The 17,752-nt window shown below is 50.4% G+C and overlaps 2 protein-coding genes across 2 annotated transcripts in view; one reads left to right on the top strand and one right to left on the bottom strand.

The window, feature by feature from the left end:
* WBP1L (WW domain binding protein 1 like) overlaps positions 1–14,222 on the top strand; it is a 97,222-nt gene extending 83,000 nt beyond the window's left edge. The window contains exons 3-7 of the transcript XR_009212716.1: positions 5,428–5,544; positions 9,313–9,455; positions 10,107–12,110; positions 12,878–13,289; positions 13,902–14,222. The gene's annotated coding sequence lies outside the window, so the exon portion shown is untranslated. The remainder of the gene's footprint in view (positions 1–5,427; positions 5,545–9,312; positions 9,456–10,106; positions 12,111–12,877; positions 13,290–13,901) is intronic.
* LOC116484149 (steroid 17-alpha-hydroxylase/17,20 lyase) lies at positions 9,043–16,286 on the bottom strand. Its single transcript, XM_032179005.2, has 8 exons — positions 15,864–16,286; positions 13,952–14,090; positions 13,488–13,711; positions 12,737–12,823; positions 11,507–11,722; positions 11,025–11,194; positions 10,017–10,120; positions 9,043–9,494 (listed from the first exon to the last, which is right to left on the bottom strand). Exons 1-8 carry the CDS (start codon positions 16,158–16,160, stop codon positions 9,211–9,213), a joined length of 1,521 nt encoding a protein of 506 aa, XP_032034896.1. The 5' UTR covers positions 16,161–16,286; the 3' UTR covers positions 9,043–9,210.
* Between the last annotated feature and the right edge of the window lie 1,466 nt (positions 16,287–17,752).

Here is a 17,752-nt window from a genome sequence, read left to right as displayed (position 1 = left end):
GGTGAAAGATGAAACAGACACCATTTCCTCAGGAGCTACCCTACCTCCTCTTGCTTCAGGGGGCAGACCCCCCCCACACCCAGCCAGGCTTTACCTCCAAGAGCCCCTCAGTGCTAAAATGGTGTCACCCCGGGACAGGTGACGCTGCTTGCCACCAGTATTCGGACCAATGTCAACTTCCAGGGAGGGTGTAACCCCTTGGAAACATTGTAAAATTCTCAGGAGTTACAGTTTGGATCTTCTTTGTCTCTTTTCCTTGAAAGAGTGTTTTTGCTCTTCCTCCAAGGTGATGAAAATACAGCTTTCTGTGTGTGTGAGGGGAGAAGAGGATTTTTGTTTGACCTGAAATTTCTCCTCACTCTGTTTTGTTTGTTTGTTTTTGGCTTTTCTTTTTTTCTTTGAGACGGAGTTTCGCTCTTGTCGCCCAGGCTGGAGTGCAGTAGCGCAATCTTGGCTCACTGCAATCTCCGCCTCCTGGGTTCAAGTGATTCTCCTGTCTCAGCCTCTCAAGTAGCTGGGATTACAGGCACCCGCCAACACACCCGGCTGATTTTTTGTATTTTTAGTAGAGATGAGGTTTCGCCATGTTGGGCAGGCTGGTCTCGAACTCCTGACCTCAGGTGATCTGCCCGCCTTGGCCTCCCAAAGTGCTGAGATTACGGGCATGAGCCACCACACCTGGCCTCTCTTTACTCTGTTATAAGCCTGTTCCTCACCATAGCTTCAGATTCCCTTCATTTCGTGTTTTCTCACCAAGAAGTCTCAAGAAACCCAATCCCATGGAAACTGTGACAGAACACCTGTGCTGGAGCCGTGAGTTTGTCTTTGGGTTCTCCACCCGCTCCCCCGCTGTCCGTCAGCCCTGGCCCTGCGGGGACGGAGTGGGCAGGTGGCAGGCCAGGGACTGTAGTGGGCCCTGCGGGGATGGAACGGGGAGGGTGGGTTCCCCAGGGTTCCATCCTGTGGAGGGACTCATCTGCACACACCTGCTCCCCCTCCTGACCAAACTGGTGGCTTTTGGGGAGGTTTGTATAAAACCCTGAGAAGGACTCATTTCGTGGGTTTGGATATAGACAACGATGAGAAACCCAATATTTATCAAGGCAGTAAATGTATTTCATAGTTTCACATTTCATCCTCACAGTAACGCTATGACACAAACATCCCAGCTCCCCACCACCCGCCCCTGCCATATTACAGATGGGAAAACCGAGGCTTAAGGCCACCTAAGGTGTCCATGGCCACTCAGTCTGTAAACGACAACACTGGGAGGATTTGTCTCTGCAACCTGACTTTGAGTCATTTGTATTCCCGTCTTTGTGGGACTCTCCTGCCCACACACTCTTTTCTGCCTCTCATCCTCACCAGAGCCTCGGAAGATGGGCAGCACAGGTGTTAGGTTTCCCCACATTATCCATGGGGAAATTGAGGCTCAGGAAGTTAGTGAGGGGCCTAAGATCCAGGGCCAGGAAATGGGAGCTAGGGCCAAGCACCGGGGTGGTCTGGGTCCAATTTATCCATTGCGCTTCCTACCCCACTGCACCGCCTCTGTGACTGGATCCCCACCCTCCAGAGAAGGGCGCTAATATCTATGAGTGTGACTGCAGAGAGGGCTCCTCATTTGCCTCAGGTTTTGTGGCCACCAGAGGCTGATAGAACATTCACTCACTCACCCTCCCACAATAGGGAAGGATTTCCCTCCTGTCAACAAGGAGACTCAGGGGAACTGCTTTTCTTTCTTTTTTCTTTTTTTTTTTTTTGAGACAAGGTCTTGCTATGTCACCCAGGCAGGAGTGCAGTGGCGCACTCCCTGCCGGCCTTGACCTCCTGGGTTCAATGTGATCCTCCCACTTCAGCCTCCCAAGTAACTGGGACCAGCTGGGACCACAGGTATGTGCCACCACACCTGGCTAATTTTTTGTATTTTTTTGTAGTGACGGGGTTTCACCTTGTTGCCCAGCTGGTCTGGAACTCCAGAGCTCAAGAGATCCACCCACCTTGACTTCCCAAAGTGGTGGGATTACAAAGTGCTGGTGTGGTGAGCCACTGTCCCCAGGTCAGGAACTCCTTTTCGTTTTTTGTTTATTTTGAGATGGAGGCTTGTTCTGTCACACAGGCTGGAATGCAATGGCGCAATCTCGGCTCACTGCAACCTCCACCTAGTTCTAGTGATTCTCCTGCCTCAGCCTCCCGAGTAGATGGGACTACAGGCGCATGCCACCACGCCCCGCTAATTTTTGTATTTTTAGTAGAGACGGGGTTTCACCAAGTTGGCCAAGCTGGTCTCAAACTCCTGACCTCAGGTGATCCACCTGCCTCGGCCTCCCAAAGTGCTGAGATTACAGGCATGAGCCACTTCGCCCAGCCAGGAACTGCTTTTCTTTAAGACAAGAGTGGCCCATTTCTCCTGGGAGGGTTGGCTCTTAATAGCTCACTAGAACTAATTTTTAAATTTTCAGGAATTTTATGAGCTGTTTATATGAAACAGCCAATTTAAAAAACTTAAACCTACAATTGAGTTATATTCAAAACAAAGGTAATAGATACTCAAAACTGATCATTTCCTAGTTATTTTACTACATGTTACTGTTATCTGTGCCCTTGAGGTTATTTACATTTAAGTATCAGTATGGTGGAAATACTACATAATGGCATTTACTTGTAATAATAACAATGGTAAAGAACATATAATGCTACTATGTGTCTCTTTCCAACCCTGTTTACTGGCATCACATTGGTAGCTTAAAATTGGTCATGTTGGGAGTATCTACACCACAGTAATCAGCAAGCATTACAGATCAGGGCTATTCCACACACCCCCGCCCCTCCCAGACCTGGTTGTTAAACATTTATTTATCATCACACCACTGGTTAAGGACAGTCTGAGGCTCAGACGGTTAACTGTGGGGTCTTGGCAAAGAACTTCCAGTTTTGTCAAAGATCTGGGCTTCCTTCTGCATAAGGAGATAGAATTTATTTACTATCATTGGGCCAATTAACCAAGTGATTTAGAGCATTTGATTCAGTCCTCTTGAGGTAGGAGGCGGGGCTCGGACATGGAACCAAATTAAGGACTAGCTTAAACAGGTAGGGGGGCAGAAGCAGCTTTCCATAAGACATGCCTGGCAGTGTGCCATGTCAGTTTACTATTGCCATGGCAAAACCTAGGAGTTACCGTCCCTTTTCATGGCAACGACCTGATGACCTGGAAGTTACTACCCTCATCCTGGAAATCTCTGCATAATCCACCCCTTAATTTGCATATAATTAAAAGTAGATGTCCATATGAGTGCAGCCCTGCCCCTGCGTTGCTGTTCTGGGCACACTGCCCCTGGGTAGCCCTGCTCCACAAGGAGCAGTACCTCTGCTGCTCTGTGCACTGCTGCTTGCTGGCTACCACCACCAGCTTGCCCTGGAATTCTTTCTGGGTGAAGCCAAGAACCCTCCTGGGCTAAGCCCCAATTTTAGGGCTTGCCTGTCCTTCATCACTCTTGTCTGTCTACCCTTCTATTTGTCAGGTGCTGATATGCAAGATAAAGAACATGAGAAGGCTCAGTCTTGAACTCCAGAGGTACAGGAGGTGGACAGTGTCCGTGAGGGGCCCCACCCATTTCAAGTTCAGGCAGATGCTCAGATGCCAAGGTTCTGTTTAGGTTCAGTACCAAGGAACAGAAGCTGAGTGCTGAAGAGGGATGGTCATGGTGGACTCATGAGTCATAAAAAATGTGCCGGAGCCTCAAGGTGGGTGGGTTTAGATCAGTGGTGAAAAGGCCTTCCAGACAGGGGAGAGCACAGTTTGGGCAGGAGTCAAAGTTCATAAAGTCATTTTCTAAAAGGTCACTCAGCTTGCCTGAAAGGTACTCTCCTGGCCAAATATCCCAAGAGCCCTTCTGCATGACCACAGGGGACAGGTGGGAAAGCACGGCTGGCTCCTCACCATGCACCATTGAAATATTGAGTTCTGGTCCCAGCCCTGCTACTACGTAGTCATGTGATCTGGGGCAAGTCATACCCTATCCCCAGCCCCAACAATGGCCCACAGTTTCCTTATCTTCAAAATGAAGGTTTAGACAGGACACAGTGGCTCACATCTGTAATCCCAGAATTTTGGGAGGCCAAGGCAGAAGGATCACTAGGGGCCATGAGTTTGAGACCAGCCTGGGCAACACAATAAGATCCCCATCTCTTCAAAAAACTTAAAAATTAGCCTGAGTGGTAGCACAGACCTGTAGTCCCAGCTACCCAGGAAGCTGAGGCAGGAAGATCTCTTGAGCCCAGGCGTTCCAGACTGCGGTGAGCCATGATTGCCCCACTGCACTCCAGCCTGGGTGACAGAGTGAGACCCTGTCCCAAAAAAAAAAAAATGAAGTCCATAGGAGAGCTTGTGGGCAGCTGACCCCAGCCCCCATCACAAGCAGCCTGGGAGAGATGCTGACACCACAGTGAGCCCAAGGGAAAGGCTATATTGGAGGTTGTCCCTTCCCTCTCCCAGTTCCTCTGCCCCCGTCAGCTGGGTGCTGGATTGAGTCAAGCTATCCTCAGCTCAAAGCAGAGGGGAATAAGATTGGCTGGAGGAAAGTTAAGTATTTCAGATTTGCTCGGAATTTGAAAGGCTTTTTTTTTTGTTTTTTTGAGACGGCGTCTCTCTCACTCACTCTGTCACCCAGTTGGAGTGCAGTGGCACAATCTCGGCTCACTGCAACTTCTACCTCCTGGGTTCAAGCGATTCTCCCACCTCAGCCTCCTGAGTAGCTGGAACTACAGGTGTGCACCACCATGCCCAGCTAGAGATGGGGTTTCACCATGTTGGCCAGGCTGGTCTCAAACTCCTGAGCTCAAGCATTGTGCCCACCTTGGCCTCCCATAGTGTTGGGGTTACAGGTGTAAGCCACTGTGCTTGGCCTGAAAGGCATTTTGTAGACTAGTGATGGAGAGATAAGCAATTAGCAGAAGATCTGTGTCCTCTGTGGAAGTGATGGGTGGGTTTAACTGGGATGGAAAACATCCCAAGTTTGCAGGAATCTCACACAATGTCACTTGAGAACTCTTGTGGGGGTGCGCGGCAGTGTGTACAAGATTCACCTGGATAGCCTGTAAAATGCAGATTTCCAGGCCCTGCTCCCAGAGTGTACTCAATGCATGAAAGATAGGGACCAGAGTCTGTGTTTTTAAGTAAGTTTCTCAGATGAGTCTGGCTCAAGGGGTCTGTGAGCCACACTTTGACAGATACTGACCTGGTACATATTACATCTATCTGTATCTGTTTGTCTGTCTATAGGTTCCCATATATCTTCGTCTCTTTCTCTCTCTCACTCTGTCCCCCAACACACATATCCACTCTTTCATTCTCCAACTATTGAACCAGAATGTTGAATGGCAGGAAAGTGAAAGACTAATCCTTCTTCTTCTTTCTTTCTTTTTTTTTAGAGATTGGGTCTTGCTCTAGGATGCAGTGCAGTGGTGCAATCTCAGATCACTGCAGCCTCGGCCTCCTGGGGTCCAGCAATCCTCCCACCTCAGCCTCCTGAGTAGCTGAGACTACAGGTATGCCACCATGACTGGGTAATTTTTTTTTTTTTTTTGAGACAGAGTCTTGCTCTGTCACCCAGGCTGGAGTACAGTGGCACGATCTCTGCTCACTGCAAGCTCTGCCTCCCAGGTTCATGCCATTCTCCTGCCTCAGCCTCCCGATTAGCTGGCACTACAGGCGCCTGCCAGCATGCCCGGCTAATTTTTTGTATTATTAGTAGAGACGGGGTTTCATCGTGTTAGCCAGGATGGTCTCGATCTCCTGATCTTGTGATCTGCCCGCCTCGGCCTCCCACAGTGCTGAGATTACAGGCGTGAGCCACCGCGCCCAGCCAATTTTTTTTTAAATTGTTGTAGAAACAGGGCCTCACTCTGTTGCCCAGGCTGCTCTCGAACTCCTGGGCTCAAGGGATCCTCCTGCCTAGGCCCCCCAAAGTGCTGGAATTCTAGGCATGAGCCACCACACTTGGCCTCCTACAGGCTCTTTAGCAAAGTCCCAGGGTAAATGGCAGATGAAGGCCAAGACCGAGTTAGGGGATAGTAGGGAATTGTCCACTGCCACCTGATTAACAAAGCTCTTTATAAGGAAGAAGGTAGTATTGTAATTGAAAACCTTGTCTCGCTCCCAATAGGGACTTCTTCTCTCTAAGACTTAGCTAGGCAGGGTATCAGCCATGCTCTGCTGAGGTCCTTCTGTCTAGTCAGAGGGGAAGGACTGGGTTGTTGATGATCTGACCCTGGTCTGGCTGGCACCAGGGAGTTGGGGATGGGGCCTCTCTCTAGGTTAAAAGGGTCAGTTTCTTCTGGGATGTCTCAGGACATTCATTTGCAGACTGGCCAATGACCAAGGTTTAAATATACCAGTTTCAAGATATAAAGGAGTCAGGGCTTCATTTTCTAGTGAGGAAGCTTTCTTTCTTTCTTTTTTTTTTTTTTTGAGATGGAGTCTCACACTGTTGCCCAGGCTGGAGTGCAGTGGCGCAATCTCAGCTCACTGCAAGCTCCCTCTCCTGGGTTCACGCCATTCTCCTGCCTCAGCCTCCCGAGTAGCTGGGACTATAGGCGTCTGCCACCATGCCCGGCTAATTTTTTGTATTTTTAGTAGAGACAGGGTTTCACCTTGTTAGCCAGGATGGTCTCGATCTCCTGACCTCGTGATCTGCCTGCCTCGGCCTCCCAAAGTGCTGGGATTATAGGCGTGAGCCACTGCACCCAGCCCTAGTGAGGAAGCTTTTACAGACTTCCTGGGGTTTTTGAGTGGGGAGAAGGAGGTGGAACCCAGGCGCTGCTGCAGAAGACAGCTGTAGAAGCCCTTACCTGGCAGTGTTTACCCCAGGGAAGGGTGAGGAAAGGGGGACACACCAGTCTTGGTCTTTGCACACCAAGACAGAGGGATGGCAACGGCAGGTCCAGTCTGCGGGTCACATACACTCCCCCAAGGTTGAACCTGTGAGGTAACATGCAGTGAAGTGAAGCCTGTTTGGATCAAAACAAACAACACTTTTGCCCTACTTCTTTTTCTTTTCTTTTTGTCTTTTTTTTGACACGGAGTCTCTCACTGTTGCCCAGGCTGGAGTGCAGTGGCGCGATCTCCGCTCACTGCAAGCTCCGCCTCCGGAGTTCACACCATTCTCCTGCCTCAGCCTCCCAAGTAGCTGGGACTACAGGTGCCTGCCACCACGCCCAGGTAATTTTTTTGTATTTTTAGTAGAGACAGGGTTTTGCCATGTTGGGCAGGCTGGTCTAGAACTCCATACCTCAGGCAATCCACCCATCTCGGCCTCCCAAAGTGCTGGGATTACAGGCCTGAGCCACCACGCCCGGCCTGCCCTACTTTCAAAATATAAACTCAGGCCAGGCTCGGTGGCTCACACCTGTAGTCCTGGCACTTTGGGAGGCTGAGGTGGGATCACCTGAGGTCAGGAGTTCGAGACCAGCCTGGCCAACATGGCGAAACCCCATCTCTACTAAAAATAAAAAAATTATCCAGGCGCCTGTAATCCCAGCTACTTGGGAGGCTGAGGCAGCAGAATCGCTTAAGGGAGGTGGAGGTTGTAGTGAGCTGAGATTGTGCCGTTGCAGTCCAGCCTGTGCGAAAGAGCAAGAGTCTGTCTCAAACACACACACACACACACACACACACACACACACACACACACACACAAACAGAAAACAAAAGATAAACTCAATCCTACCACTTCTCACTGTTTCCACTGCTGTGGCCATGGTTTAACTCATCAACATCTGGCTTTCCTGGACCAGACCAACAGCCTCCTTCCTAACTGTTCTCCCTGCTCCCACTCCCATCCCTTAGCAGAACATTCTCCACACAGCAACTACAGTGATCTTTTAGAAATACAAACCAGCCGGGCACAGTGGCTCATGCCTATAATCCAAACACTTTGGGAGGCTGAGGTGGGAGAAGCGCTTGAGCTTAGGAGTTTGAGACCAGCCTAGAAAACACAGCAAAACCCCATCTCTACAAAAAGTAAAACATTAGTCAGGCCTGGTGATGTGTGCCTGTAGTCCTAGTTACTTGGGATGCTGAGGTGGGAGGATCACTTGAGCCTGGGAGGTTGAGGCTGCAGTGAGCCATGATTGTGCCACTGCAATCAGCCTGGGCAACAGAGTGAGACCATGTCACTCAAAAAACAAAACAAAACAAAAAACAACAACAAAAAAGCCCCCAAACAAAACGAAACAAAACAAAACAAAACAAAAAACAGGCTAGGCACTGTGGTGCATGTCTATAGTCCTAGCACTTTGGGAGGCCGAGATGAGTGGATCACCTGAGGTCAGGAGTTCGAGACCAGCCTGACCAACATGGCAAAACCTCGTCTCTACTAAAAATACAAAATTAGCTGGGCGTGGTGGCACACGCCCGTGATCCCAGCTATTCGGGAGGCTGAGGCAGGAGAATCACTTGAACTCAGGAGGCAGGGGTTGCAGTGAGCCAAGATCGTGCCATTGCACTCCAGCCAGGGCAACAAGAGCGAAACTCCTTCTCAAACAAAAACAAAAACAAAAAACCAGATTGTTCCACTTACATACTTAAAATCCTCCAGTGACTTCCTGTCATAATTAGAATAAAACCCAACCTCCCTCCTGGCCTCCTGTAATCCCAGCTACAGTGGGAACGGACCACTATGTCCACTCTGACCCCATCAGGGCCCACTCTCCCCTTCACTGGCCATGCTGACCTCTCCCACCTGGAGGCCTTTCTACCTGCTTCTCTCTCAGCATGCAACAGTTTTCCTGACCCCTTGTTCAAAGCAGCCACCCACTGCCTCTGCCATTTTCTCATCACATCACATAAATTGTGATTGACTTCGAAGCACTTGAGAGTCTCTGAACTTATTCACTTGTTAGCCCTCACTAGAATGTAAGCTTCAGAGACCACAGAGCTCGAGTGTCCTGAGACAGTGAATGGCACATAGTAGGTGCTCAATAAAATCTGTGTTGAAAGAATGAGTGAGCAAATGAATACATAAATGAACTACTCAGGGACCTTATGAAAAAAAAAAAAACTGTTTATGCACATCACTGGCATTGCCACAGGCTGAAAAAGAAGGCGGAGTGGGCTGGGAGCAGGGAAGAATGGCGGAGAAGGGTGGGGGGTTGCATTTCTAAATCTGTGTTGTGGGGCCACATAGGGTGGACAGGGGCTGTGAGTTACAGCCTTTAGGTGCTACCCTCAGCCTGGGCTTCCCTCCAGGCCTGGCGCACCTTGATCTTCACTTTGAAAGAGTCGATCAGAAAGACCACCTTGGGGTTGCCTTCCAGGGAGGGCAGCTGCCCATCATCTGGCACCTCCAGGTCGAACCTCTGCAGCAGCCAGGCCATGATGAGGAAGAGCTCCTGGCGGGCCAGGATCTCACCTATACAGGAGCGAGGTCCTGCTCCGAACGGCAAATAGCTTACTGACGGTGAGATGAGCTGGGTCCCCGCTGGATTCAAGAAACGCTCTGCAGGCAAGGAGTGGCATCAGCCAGGGGCTAGGGCAGGAGGGAGGAGAAGCAAGGTTCTGCCCTGGCTGAGGGGGAGACATGGCCCTGCCCAGGGAACCCCGATCTGAGGATGTAGCCTTATTATGGGGAAACCCCTGCCTGGGGAGAGATACAGCCCTGCTTTCAGGTAGCCCTGAATGACACAGAGGAAATGAAATATTCAGGAAGGATGGAAAAGAGGTGGAATTAACCTATGAAAATAGCACCACCCGAGGGGAGAAGGGACAGACTTAATGGCAGACAGAGGCGTAGAGGGCTTCTTGGAGGGTGAATTTGCAGTTGGTTGGAAGAAGAGCGTGGGAAACCCAGCTGTGAAGAGTTTGGGTAAGTCTATGGCAGGATGAGGGTGTCAACAGGTCCGTATAGTTGGAGCCAAGAGTTGTCTAGCAGCAAGCTTGGCAGAGGTGAAGGGGTACTGGGGTGGTGGAGCAGAATCCAGGCTCGCTGTGTGGCCCAGGGCACAGGACAGGACAGACTCACCAGGCATGAACTGATCCGGCTGGTGCCACTCCTTCTCATTGTGATGCAGCGCCCACAGATTGATGATAACGTGTGTGCCCTTGTCCACAGCAAACTCACCGATGCTGCTCCAGAGTGGAAGAGGAAAAGTGGGTCTGGGACGTCGTACTCCCTTCCTTGCTCAGCCTCATGCCCCCTCATTCTTCCGCCGTGAGGAAAGTACCCTTTACTCCCTCGTTCCCACTCAGTCATCTTTTCCTCAGCTTCTGCTAGATCAAATCTAAATCCAGCCCTTCTCCAGCCCTTCCCTCCTAACAGGCGCTTATGTCGAACACCTGTGTCTGTGGACTTTGGTGTCTGGCAGTGGATGTGGGTGTGCGTTTGGAGCTGCGGCGCATGTTATGTGCGTGCTGCAGCTGGTTGGAGCATGGAGCTCCCAGCCTTTCATCCCGCACCACATGTCTCTGAGGGCAGCAGGAAGCTCCTCTGGGAAGTCAGGCAGATCTGTGGATGAGTCATTGCGTGTCTGTAGGTGGTAGAGACATGGAGCCACAGGGCTGGGGGCAGGATGATTTTTATTTTATTTAATTAATTAATTATTTATTTATTTCGAGACAGAGTCTCGCTCTGTCACCCAGGCTGGAGTGCAATGGCGCGATCTTGGCTCACTGCAACCTCTGCCTCCTTGGTTCAAGTGATTCTCCTGCCTCAGCCTCCTGAGTAGCTGGGACTACAGGCACGCGCCACCACCCATGGCTAATTTTTGTATTTTTAGTAGAGACAGGGTTTCACCAATTGGTCAGGCTGGTCTTGAACCCCTGACCTCATGATCCACCCGCCTCGGCCTCCCAAAGTGTTGGGATTACAGGTGTGAGCCACTGTGCCCGGCCGGCAGGATGATTTTTAGTAGTTGATGGTTGACTGACTTTAGGTTGGCTAGCAGGGGCCAGGGGTAGGGGGAGCCAGGTGGGCTGGCAAGCAGTGTTGAATGCATCACGGGGCTAGATGTTGCTGGGAGGGCAGGCGCACCTGGAGTCAACGTTGGCCTTGTGGGGGATGAGCATAGGGGCCACGGGCCTGACGCGAAGCACCTCTCGGATGGTGGCCTCCAGCAGGAGGAGATGGTTACGGTCACTGATAGTTGGTGTGCGGCTGAAACCCACATTCTGGTCAATCTCCTCGTAGAGCTTCTTCTTCACCTGAAGACCAGAGTAGGTTGGAGGTGACTAGTGTGTGTAAACCCAGGAGAAGCAAGGGCTTAGAGAAGAATCCAACTGTGACATTGAGAAGAGCCTGTCCAGTCCCTTCCCAGTAGTGGCTCTGGGGCCCAGGCCTGGCTTCCAGAAGATGGGGCAGCTCTACTCTGGGGTCAAAGCCAACTACTGCTTGGGTAAGGGGCAGGGCAGGCCTAGTCTTCCTGCACAGAAAGCCTGAGAGAATTGGCTTTCCCTTTCTCTGGAGCCCAGAGATTGGGCTGGCTGGGGTCTAGGATCGATGAGGGGGAAGCACACCTGAGGATTGTGCAGCAGGAAGGCCACGATCCATTTAACCACAGAGGTGGTGGTCTCCACGCCAGCCCCAAAGATATCCCCTATGGTGGTGAGAATGTGGTTATCTGAAAGCAGCTCTGAGTCTTGATCTGGGCCAGCATTGCCATTATCTGAGTTCATCTTGGCTTGCATCAGTATGTCCATCATGTTGGTGATAGAGTCGCTCTGGAATTTCTCCTGGGTTGGGTGAGGTTGGAAGACATTAATAAGGAAGGAGCCCCATCTGTGACACTCCTGCCATACTTCTGTCCCTGACTAGAGATAACAAGGCTCCTTCCACTTGGAAGTAGAGCAAGTCTGGGCCGGACCTACAAACTTGTGGAGGTAGGAGGCAGCCCTGGGCCCTCTTTAAATTTGGTGGAGAGGTTAGGTCTCTTCTAGGATCCTTTTCAATTCCTCACTTTTCGATCCCAACTCCTTAAGTCAGTTTTTTTTTTTTTGAGACAGAATCTTGGTGCAATGCCCAGGCTGGAGTGCAATGGCATGATCTCAGCTCACTGTAACCTCTGCTTCTCGGGTTCAAGCGATTCTCCTGTCTCAGCCTCCCGAGCAGGTGGGACTACAGGTACACACCACCACGACTGACTAGTTTTTGTATTTTGTATTTTTTTTTTTTTTTTTTTTTTGAGAAGCAGTTTCACTCTTGTTGTACAGGCTGGAGTGCAATGGCGCAATCTTGGCTCACTGCAGCCTCTGCCTCCTGGGTCCAAGTGATTCTCCTGCCTCAGCCTCCCAAATAGCTGGGATTATAGGCATGCGCCACCATGTCCGGCTAATTTTGTATTTTTAGTAGAGACAGAGTTTCTCCATGTTGGTCAGGCTGGTCTCGAACTCCCAACCTCAGGTGATCTGCCCACCTTGGCCTCGCAAAGTGTTGGGATTACAGGCGTGAGCCATCTTGCCTGGCCTAGTTTTTGTATTTTTAGTAGAGACGAGGTTTCACCATATTGGCCAGGCGGTCTTGAACTCCTCACCTCAATTGAATGATCTGCCCACCTCGGCCTCCCAAAGTGTTGAGATTACAGGCGTGAGCCACCGCGCCCAGCCCTTAAGTCAGTTTTTATTGTGCACCTACTAAGTGCCAGGTTCTCTGCTAGGTTTTGAAGCTTCTACAGTGTGTAGAATGGACCCCACCCTGCTCTCGTGATTACTTTTAGCCTAACTCATATTATCTTCTGCTCTATCACCTACCTTGTAATTTTCAAGTATTTTATTCAGCAGATCATTTCGTGTTTTAACATGGCTCTTTAATTTTTCCAGAGTTTTGTTGGGGAAAATCTGGGAAATAAAAAGAAATGTTAAATCCACCCTTCTTCCATTTTGCTTCTCCAGCTGCCAGAGTCTCTCCTGGAGGCGGATCTTAGCTTTCTGTCTCTGGAAGTTCCTACTCCACCCCTGATCTTCAGCCAGAATGGAAGGCAAGATGGGGACACAGAACGGGTTTATCATGACAACGAAGACAATTCTAAACAGGGGAGGAGGGCGTGGTCTCCACCTCTCCTTCTCCATTCAATCAAACATCAAGCGCTGACTCTGCTATGTGTCCAGCCTTTAGGAGTGAGAGAGACGTGAGCCTGAAGCCTCAGACAAGCTCCTTAACCCCGCTAAGCCTGCTTCTCACCTGCACAATGGGGATAATAAAACCTACTTCCAAGGGAAATTCAGTGATGAATGCTTATAGAATGCTTAGTACTGGCACATGGTCATTGGAAAAGAAATGAAGGCCATTATCTGGAGTACTAAGGTGCATAATTAAAAGGCTAAATCTATCTCTGCAGAGAAATGGCAAAGGTTTTAAGTGGCAGAGGAGGTAGAGGTGGCGGAGGTAATCAGGGAAAAGATGGGTCATTGCGGCTGGAGTGGGGAAGTAAAAAGGAAGGAAGATTGGGGACACCGTCAGGGTCTACTAGAACCTGAAGGCAGGGTGTGGCATCATGCTCACCTTCAACCAGGGGATTAGGTCCACCAGGCTGTCCAGGTTGTCTATGATGCCTTCATTGTAATTCTGTATGATCTTCAACTCAGGGTCCCCATTCTTGTAGGAGGTATTGAAGCAGATCAAGGAGATGACATTGGTTACCGCCACGAAGACAGGAAAGGAGATGTCTATGGTCTGTCCGTTGTGGGTGGCCAGCATATCACACAATGTACTGATTTCCTGACAAACTGAAGGGATAGGGGGCATGAGGGTGGGAAATGAATCAGCACCCTCACCCCCTCTCTCTACCAGTTGCCTCTTAACAGGAGCGGGGGACAGATAGTAGATGGCCACTAGATGGCAGCAGTAGCCAAGAAAAGGCTGCATTGCGCTCTAGTCCTAACTGTTAACCCCTGCCCAACCCTCCTCTCCCTCCAGCAGTTCCTGTGGGATCCAGCCCCAGCCCCAGAGGCCAGCCTGGCACTCACTGATCTTCTCCAGCTTCTGATCGCCATCCTTGAACAGGGCAAAGGTGGCCATCGCCAGCCTTCGATGCAGCTGCCAGTGTGCGCCATAGTCAGCGAAGGCGATACCCTTACGGTTGTTGGACGCGATGTCTAGAGTTGCCTTTGGAGAGCAGGCAAGGCTGTAGGAATCACACACCATCCACCCCACTCTTGCCCTTGCACCTCTGGTCCCTGCTGTCCTTCCTGGAGGAGAAGGCAGGTACCTGGCATGCTGACCCCCATGTGGGCACAGCCCCACTGCACTCCACCATGACTGCAAGGACTTGGTAGGACAGACCCTAAGGCCTCCTACTCCCAATTCTTTCAGAAATACAGTAGATCAAGGAGAAAGAAAGAACCCTTAATTAGAATGCAGCAGCACTGGGGTTCTCTTACCTGACAGGGTGCCCTCTGGGCTTCTTTTTGCTCATCAGTTTCTGACCAGAGGAAGGCAACTCTGGATGGGATAAACTCTCTAAACTATGCCTGTCCAGAGGGTAGGGAGCAGGTGAGCTTGTAGAGGCTGAGGACTGCACAGATCTCTGCTTTTCCCTGAGCCCTTAGCTGAGCTAAAGGCACAGCTCACCTCACTCAGGTTTACCCTTCCATTGCAAGCCTGCATACCCAGCCACAAGCCCACATTTGGAGAGTGCATATGTTTTGTCTACCCAGTTTGGATTTGGGCCGAGCCATCTCCTCCTAGAGGTGCCCCCAAAAGCATAAGGGTCCAAAGCCTCCCTTTTCCATCTTCTGACCCCGAAGATCCACATGACTAGCCTCCTCCATCTTCTATACCCCCGGGAGGAAGCCAGCAGAGGTGGGAGCCAGGTAGTTGGTCAGCAGACCTGGCTGATTGGTCCAAGGAAAAATAAACCAACCCTTGGCTTGATCAAAGCTGAGAGGCTGGCAGGGCACAGTGGCTCATGCCTATAATCCCAGCACTTTGGGAGCCTAAGGTGGGAGGATCACGAGGTCAGGAGATTGAGACCATCCTGGCTAACACGGTGAAATGCCATCTCTACTATAAATACAAAAAATTAGCGGGCATAGTGGCATGCTCCTGTAATCCCAGCTACTCAGGAGGCTGAGGCAGGAGAATCACTTGAACCCGGGAGGCGGAGGTTGCAGTGAGCTGAGATCGGCCACTGCACTCCAGGCTGGGTGACAGAGAGAGACTCTGTCTCAAAAAAAAAAAAAAAAAAAAAGCTGAGAGGCTGGGGGCCCTGCTGGGGTGTTCAGGGGAGTTCTCAGCAGCAGGGTGCTGGGCTGGGGGCACTGGCAGTGTTTCTGGATGATCAATACCACTCCTGTCCTGGGAGTATGACAACAAGCTCAGTAGGAGGCTCATCAGCAACTCTGAAATGTCATTGTAGATCACTGACCCTGTGAGCCTGAGCAGCTGGAAATAGCACCAGGAAAACAGCAATCCCAGCTTGCAATAGCCAGGCTACTTCTCCCCAGCAGCTTTCATGGAGGACAGTAATCACTGCCCCCATTTTCCATGAAAAGTAACATGAATCCTGGCTGTATAAGGGGCACTTACTGTGCTGGGTGCTAGGCTAAGTGCTGTACATGCACCTTCTCAGTCCATTAGAGAAGTCTAGGCCCAGAGAGAGGAGTGGAGTGAGGACTCCTTGACCCCTCAGACCACTGTGGTCCTCCCATCCCACCTCCTGGGCAACCTGGTAGAGGAGACCTTCCTTTAATTCTTCCTGCCTCATTTAGAGGCTGGGTGGGGGTCTGCAGGTTCACTCCCTTCACATCATCCCACTAGTCTACTTTGGGAAGAATTACAGGTTGTTGGAGCTGGAAGCACCATTCTAGGCATGGTCTGAAGACCCGAACAATCCCAGGGGGTGGTGAAGGGGGCAGGGAGGAGATGGGCACCACTTACCATTTGAGGCCGTCCAGAGAAGTCCTTGCCCTTCTTAATAAGCACCTCCTTGGCCAGCTGGTGGTGGCCGACAATCACTGTAGTCTTGGTGCCCATACGAACGGAATAGATGGGGCCATATTTTTTCTGCAGCTCGAAGAAGTTGTTATGCATATAGCCATGTCTGGGGAGGAATGGCAGGCTGCCCACTAGGGGCAGGGACAGGAGGCTCTTGGGGTACTTGGCACCAGGGCACCTTCTCTTGGGCCAAAACAAATAGGCTAGGGTAAGCAGCAAGAGAGCCACGAGTTCCCACATGGCGGCTGGGTGCTGGCAGGCAAGATAGACAGCAGTGGAGTAGAAGAGCTGTGGCAACTCTAGGGCACAAGGAGGCCTTTTAAAGGGCTACCCTGATCTTCACCTTGACTTTGTGTTATCTCTTGCCTTGTGGAAAGATTCTCCTGGAGCCCAGCCAGGCCTGAACTCATATCCAGAAGGGAGAGAGGTGGTAGGAGTGAAGGCCTCCTCAAGGGCTGGCTCAACTCCAGGGCAAACCTCCAGAGGAGGAGCTAGGTAAGGGAGGTCAGTTGATCACCCTCTGAGGAGCTCCCCATGCTTGAATGACCCCAGAGTGCGAATGGTATCTGGGCTCAGGAATCAAGGCTTGGAACTTTCCATGTTGCAAAATCAAAATCACTGGACAGATGACAGAGTCAGGAGGGTCACAAGTAGCAGGGACTGTCAAAGGTCTTTTATGCATTCTTTTTTTTTTTTTTTTGAGACAGAGTCTTGCTCTGTCACCAGGCTGGTGTGCAGTGGTGTGACTGTCCATCCAGCCCTGGCCCTCCAGCCCATGTGGTTTTGGCAGCAATAAGGGCTGTGGGTTAATGGTCCCCAAAATAAAAATGTTGTACTTGTGTATGGGAACGAAAGGGGTGCTAAGCTGTGGGGAGCGGTGGAGGGGAAGGAACAGATGAGGTCAGTATTGGGAACGCCAGAGGTGGGAGGCCGTTTCATAACATTTCTTGTTGATCAAAATGCCGTCAACACCTTCTTTGCTCATCAGCAGGACTAGCGTATTGGAGGAACCTGCCCCCAATATTTCAACGTAGGTTCTTTCTATAAGTGTCGGCTGGCTGAGAAATAGAGACAGTATAAAGAGAGGAATTTTACAGGTGGGCCACCAGAGGTGGCATCACATATCAGTAGGACTGTGATGCCCACCTGAGCCTCAAACCAGCAAGTTTTTATTAAGGGTTTCAAAAAGGGGAGGGGTGTAAGAACAGGGAGTAGGTACAAAGATCACATGCTTCAAAGGGCAAAAAGCAGAACTACTAATAAGGGTCTAACAAAGATCACATGCTTCTGAGGGAACAGGACAAAGGGCAAAAGCAGAACTACTGATAAGGGTCCAACAAAGATCACAAGGCAAAGGGCAAAAGCAGAACTACAGATAAGGGTCCATGTTCAGCAATGCATGTATTGTCTTGATAAACATCTTAAACAACAGAAAACAGGGGTCGAGAGCAGAGAACCGGTCTGACCACAAATTTACCAGGGCGGAGTTTTTCCCCACCCTAGTAAGCCTGAGGGTACTGCAGGAGACCAGGGCGTATCTCAGTCCTTATCTCAACTGCACAAGATAGACATTCCCAGAGCCGCTGTTTATAGACCTCCCCCCAGGAATGCATTCCTTTCCCAGGGTATTAATATTAATATTCCTTGCTAGGAAAATAATTTAGTGATATCTTCCCTACTTGCACATCCATTTATAGTCTCTCTGCAAGAAGGAAAATATGGCTCTTTCTGCCCTACCCTGCAGGCAGTCAGACCTTACGGTTGTTTTCCCTTTTTCCCTAAAAATAGCTATTATTCTGTTCTTTTTCAAGGTGCACTGATTTCATATTGTT

This window comes from Hylobates moloch, unplaced genomic scaffold (genome assembly GCF_009828535.3).
Source record: "Hylobates moloch isolate HMO894 unplaced genomic scaffold, HMol_V3 SCAFFOLD_3, whole genome shotgun sequence".
NCBI lineage: Eukaryota > Metazoa > Chordata > Mammalia > Primates > Hylobatidae > Hylobates > Hylobates moloch.
The sequence above is the reverse complement of the archived record's forward strand: the minus strand, read 5'-3'. Positions and strand labels throughout refer to the sequence as shown.

Excerpts from the sequence above, each read along its gene's own strand:
- LOC116484149 (XM_032179005.2), bottom strand. The coding sequence starts at position 16,160 with ATGTGGGAACTCGTGGCTCTCTTGCTGCTTACCCTAGCCTATTTGTTT. Across the intron at positions 14,091-15,863 it reads TCTCTGGACGGCCTCAAATG|GCAACTCTAGACATCGCGTC; the intron begins GTAAGTGGTGCC and ends TGCTCTCCAAAG. Across the intron at positions 13,712-13,951 it reads TCAGAAGCTGGAGAAGATCA|TTTGTCAGGAAATCAGTACA; the intron begins GTGAGTGCCAGG and ends CTATCCCTTCAG.